The 5,443-nt window shown below is 45.0% G+C and overlaps 1 protein-coding gene across 1 annotated transcript in view; it reads right to left on the bottom strand.

Annotated features, from left to right (window-relative positions):
- LOC119169562 (uncharacterized) overlaps positions 1-4,348 on the bottom strand; it is an 11,420-nt gene extending 7,072 nt beyond the window's left edge. Inside the window, exon 1 of the mRNA XM_075884736.1 lies at positions 4,097-4,348. Coding sequence (XP_075740851.1) covers positions 4,097-4,121 — 25 coding nt within the window. The 5' untranslated portion in view covers positions 4,122-4,348. The remainder of the gene's footprint in view (positions 1-4,096) is intronic.
- Positions 4,349-5,443: the final 1,095 nt, after the last annotated feature.

Genomic DNA, 5,443 nt, shown 5'->3' with positions numbered 1-5,443 from the left:
AAAAAAATGAATACGACGATGTACGCAGGCATAAATTTCAGCATTGAAAAATGAATGGCTTTTTTTCGCATTTTGAAACCACTTTCATCGTCCCGAAGTTAATCAGAGCTTTCATTGATTAATATGTGGGGTTTAACGTCCCAAAACCACCATATGATTATGAGAGACGCCGTAGTGGAGGGATCCGGAAATTTTGACCACCTGGGGTTCTTTAACGTGCACCCGAATCTGAGCACACAGGCCTACGGCATTTTCGCCTCCATTGAAAATGCAGCCGCCGCAGCGGGGATTTGATCCCGCGACCTGCGGGTCAGCAGCTGAGTACCTTTGCCACTAGATCACCGCGGCGGGGGAAGTTATACGGGGGGGGGGGGAGATGAACAACAAGACAGAAGGCAGGGAGGTTAACCAGGCACATGCCCGGTTTGCTACCCTACGCTGGGGGAATGGGAAGGGGGCATAAAGATGAGAGAGAGAGGAAAGAGAAGAGAAAGACAGAAAAAAAAAAGAGAATTGTCAGTCAATCGGTTGGCACGAATGCAGCGGTGGCACTACACAAAAGTTAAAGGTGGTCACGTAGGCCTGTAGTCCTCAAAAAGCACAAGACAGCTTTTACTTCTTTTTGAGTCTACGAAAGGCGAGGACGGTGTTGCAGCAGCATCTACATAGAGGGTGGCCGATCGTCCAATTGTCGCAATGCGTCCGAAAGCTTCTGTCTTTCAGAGGCAAATCGAGGGCAATAGCATATCAGACAATCGATGTCTTCTTTGGTGCAGCAGACGTCACATTCCGCATTGTTGGTCAATCTGATGAGGGTTCTATATGCTTTTGTGAAGGCGACCCCCAACCAAAGACGACAAAGAAGCGAAGCTTCACGTCGACGAAGTCCGGATGGAGGTCGAAGTTCCAGTCAAGGGTTTATTTGGTAGAGTCTCGTATGTCTTATGCTTGAGGTGTTCCACTGCTGCAGACACAGACTACGTGCCAGGTAATGAAGTTCTTTTGCAGCGTCAGTCCTTGACAAAAGAATTGGAAAGGTGTGCTCTTCTTGGTGCGATGTGCGAGCCGCGTTGCCTGCGGGATCATTGCCACTGATTCCACAATGGCCAGGAAGCCACTGAAACTTGACCTCGTGGCCGGTTTCTGTGACGCGGTGAAGAAGCTTGGCAACTTCGTAAGTTAACTGTTCATGGCAACCTCGTCGAAGGACTGACTGCATGCTCTGTAGGCCCGGTTTCCAGTCGGAAAACACAGCCCATTTACTCTGTCTCTGGGATTTCATGTACTCTAGGGCGCCACGCAAAGCCGTAAGTTCTGCCGCCGTAGACGTATACTGACGTGTAACAGCTTGATTCGCAGAGTGATTCCTCTAGCTGGAATCACCACCGCACCGCCAGAACCAGACGCTGAGGTTGAATCACCGGTGTATATGTGCACGTGGTTATTGTACATTTCATGCAGAAGGTTCAAGCTCAATTGTTTTAGGGCTGATGAAGGCAAATTTGATTTTTTCTGTATTCCTGGAATCGAAACACGTACTTGTGGAAGTCTCAGGCACCACGGAGGATACACCAGTTTCTCAGCAGGCGTAAAACCTGACGTAAATGACGCACGATGTGCACAGACAATTGCACTAAATTTCGTGCGGAGCCACTCAGTAGCGAGGGTTGCCAAGTGGTGGGAAGGATTCTTAGCATGTTGCCTGAGGTACGTACGCATCGTTTCAATGGTGATGTGCGTCATGATCGAGTAGTCCTCTGCAATGGCAATTGTTTCAGCTGTCGATATGCAGCGAGGTAAACCAAGGCATATCCTAAGCGCCTGGGCTTGAATATTTTGGATTGTGCGCAGGTTCGTTTTGCCCGCGTTAGATATAACAGGTAGGCTATACCGCAGGAATCCAATAAATAATACCTTGTATAGCTGTAACATAGACTCTACAGACATTCCCCAACTTGGCAAGAAACCTGAATGACAAATGGCGGTCAGCCGCTTCTTCACGTAGTTTACGTGGGGTGTCCAAGACAGGTTTTGGACTAGTTAGCAAGCAACCAAGCAGTGCACGACTTTCCATTTACGCTGATGACATCTGTGTGTGGACATCAGGTGTGACTCGACTTCAACTTCGCGCTCGACTTCAGAAGGCAGCATCAGTGTCATCTCACCCCCACCAAAACAAGGGCTTGAAATCTCAAGTGGAAAGTGTGCAGTCGTGGCTTTCAGCAGAAAACCAACGTCCGCTACGGCATATCAATGAACGGGCAGTTGGTGTCATGCAGCCGAAGTCACAGGTTCTTGGGAATTGTAATTGACCGGAAGTTATACGGACTACCTAAATTTCGTTGGTTCTCCGATTCGAAAATATGCAGTACTAGCCGTGAGGGAACATTGGCTCGGCGTGTAGTAAAGGATAAATTGGTATCACTAAACAAATGCACAAAGCCTGACTGATATTTAACATCGGCTAGGATGAGCGAACGAGGATGTTGAAGTTGTGGGAAGGGGCCACTGACTGCAATTGAGATTAGCTTCCGTAGATCACAGAATTACGAGAATTTGTATACCGGCAGAACTCGTGTAGCTTTGAACGATCTTCATATTGTTATGTGGGTATTATATCCCTTATAGCACTCGAAAAAAAAAATGTTGACTTGTGTTCTTGCCTTCTTTATCTTTGTTTTTCTAGCTTCGCGTCGTCGTTTATTTAAAACAGATTTCCCCGCACAGACGTCACAACAACACGTGCTAGAAACGCCAGCTGACGTCTTTGGGGAAGCAGATTTCCTAAAAAAAAAAAAAAACACTGCCTTAAAGATTTTCACATGCACCGTAATTGTGCAGGCAGTATATTTTATGGACCTAACAAACCTCAGTTTGCCTGAAACGTTTCACGGGTGATCGACGTGATGCTTTTATTTATACGTTACACGAAAACACAGAAGTCACGTTATTAGTCAATATTGAACATCTGCCTTAACCTCCCCAATCGTAGTGAAGTAAAAGGTGAAGTAAAGTTTAAATATTGTCAAAATAATGGAGTGACACCAAGCTAGTCCTTTTAAGGATGACTGTTCTTTACTAAGTTTTATATTAACGGTTTGAAGAGATAGTATTACAATACTGTGGGAATTTGGGCTGGTCGGCTCGTGACCATTGCGCCAGGGAGCGATGTCCAAAACAAGGTGTTGCCCTTATTTTTGTCGTCACTACCGTTCGTGATGGAACACGATCAATAGTATTCACACCTGTAATTAATGACTTTGCTTACTCTCTCCCAGACTCACAGAAGGTTGGATACCAAGTGTCCTGGGAAATTTTTTCTTTTTGTTATTATTATTTTTTGTTTTTCTCGAGATTGACGCTGAATCTGAAGCAAGCTGAATATTTAGAATGACATTAGCAATGAGTTTTGGCTATAGCTCTATATTTTATGACATTTTCAACTCTAGAATACTTCTGGAAATTCGCCAATAAAGTTTAAAGGTGTTCGCTAGGCTACTTGGTCCACTCAGCTTTAATACAATTCGAGCAGTTAAGTGTAATGAAGAAAAAAAAAGACATGCAGACAGGGAAAGTTAAAAGGACAGTAGGAACGCTAAAAATGACAAAAACAAACAAACTAAACAGCGTTCTTACTGTCTGCGTCGTTTTAAAAAATATTCTATACGCTTAATCGTGCGAAAGGCACCAAAAGCCACAAACAAGAGCTTATATACACCCACGCTGAGGCAAGATTAATCGCGAATGCATACTAGAAAAGCGAGAGTAACGAAGTTTTATATAACCTCGATCCGCCCTGAATGCGCTCGTGCTGAATCGCTGGCATGGCTTAACGAACAACGTGCTCGATCTGGTTCAGTGCGTATGACGCCCGCGATCCAACGGCGTTCCGTCGTCGCTGGGCGTGGAAAACGATACCGCCGGGACTTGCACACGTTGCGTGTGTTAAACGAGGTATGCGAATAACTACCTGGCGGTTAAGCGATTAACTGCGACGCATGCGATTCTGGAGGCCCCGCATGTTTGGCGAACGTGGTTCGTCCACATTGCAATTGTGATGCGTGTAACAACGAAAGTGAAGAAAGCAAGTATTTACCTGTGCTTTTTGGCGTTGGCCGCATGATGTGCGTAGTTGTAGTGGTGAGGGAAGAGCGAATGAAACGCGAAGTATTTTAACGTTCTCGCAACTAAACAGGATATTTTGGCTTGCGAATTTTCATTTGGAAGCCTCAAACCCAAGTTCGTGTGCATAAAGCACGAAAAGAAAACTGCCTTCGCCCGAAAACAGCAGCGAAGAAACACCCGACAGGAAAAACGTAGCAGGCTGCATGCAGAAATACAGCATGCTTTCCGCATAACGCTGTTTCAAATGTGGCGCGGTGGCTGATACAGCGTTATCGATAGGTGACACAGATAGTGATAAAAAAAGCGACGCCACACTGTAGTATGAGACATCTGAATGATAATCCGAGAACTGCGATTCCACCGAGATGTTAGCAGGCCTCCCATGAATACATACCTAGACTAAAAATATCGGAATCACTGAGGCAGTCACGAAATCCAGCGTCGTGGCTACCACTTAAAATCACTGCGCATTAAAATGATTCACGCAGATTTTTTTGTTCGTTAAAAGGACGTCCATAAGACGACATGAAAAAAAAAAACGCCGAAAAAAAAAGCGGCTTTGTCCGCTTCCACTTGCAAGACACATCTTTGTTGCATCCGCTAAAGCTTTGCAGTAAAGCTTTGCTTGATAAATTTTGTTCGGTCTTGAACACTTGGCAGGACAATCCCGTATTGTGCACTACTATTCTTTGTCCGTGTCTTTTTGCTCTTTCCTGCTAAGCGTTTTAGAGTAGCCTTGCATACGCCATGTAGGACAACTGATTGAGGATAAGAAAGAGGAGCACAGCGATGTTCATTAAGTACGCGGCGTTTTTCTTATTCGCTACTACTTTGAGAAAGAATGCATGTCTGTCGAGCGATGCAGCTGACCTCTCGTGTTAGTGAACAAAAACTAAGTGTCTGATGAACCACACGGCGTACAATAGCTGACGTTTAATGAACTATAATGTCAAGCTTCAGGGGCAAAATGAAGGTGGGAGGAGTGGGAATAGAATATGCCACGGTGACAGAGTTATTTAATGCTGGTTATAGATATATTTCACCTAATACCTGTGGGCGCGGTCATCTTGGGCTGTAAAGCTGATGCTTTATTGTTTCTGAACATTGCGATGCCAATTAATAACGTCATGAAAATTCGTATGCACCAATGAAACTGTTTTCATGTGTATGCGTCTACCGTAACACTGTTGGTTTAGTTATTAAAGATGGAAAAGGCAAAAGGTAACAGCCCAACTTGGTGGCACTCAAACACATCCTTAAAATAATTTATATCAATGTGTCACCGGAACGCTTGCTTGGTTCAGGAGGTTGCAGCTCG

Source organism: Rhipicephalus microplus, chromosome 2, assembly GCF_043290135.1.
Source record: "Rhipicephalus microplus isolate Deutch F79 chromosome 2, USDA_Rmic, whole genome shotgun sequence".
Lineage (NCBI taxonomy): Eukaryota > Metazoa > Arthropoda > Arachnida > Ixodida > Ixodidae > Rhipicephalus > Rhipicephalus microplus.
This window is presented reverse-complemented; position numbering and strand designations above follow the sequence as displayed.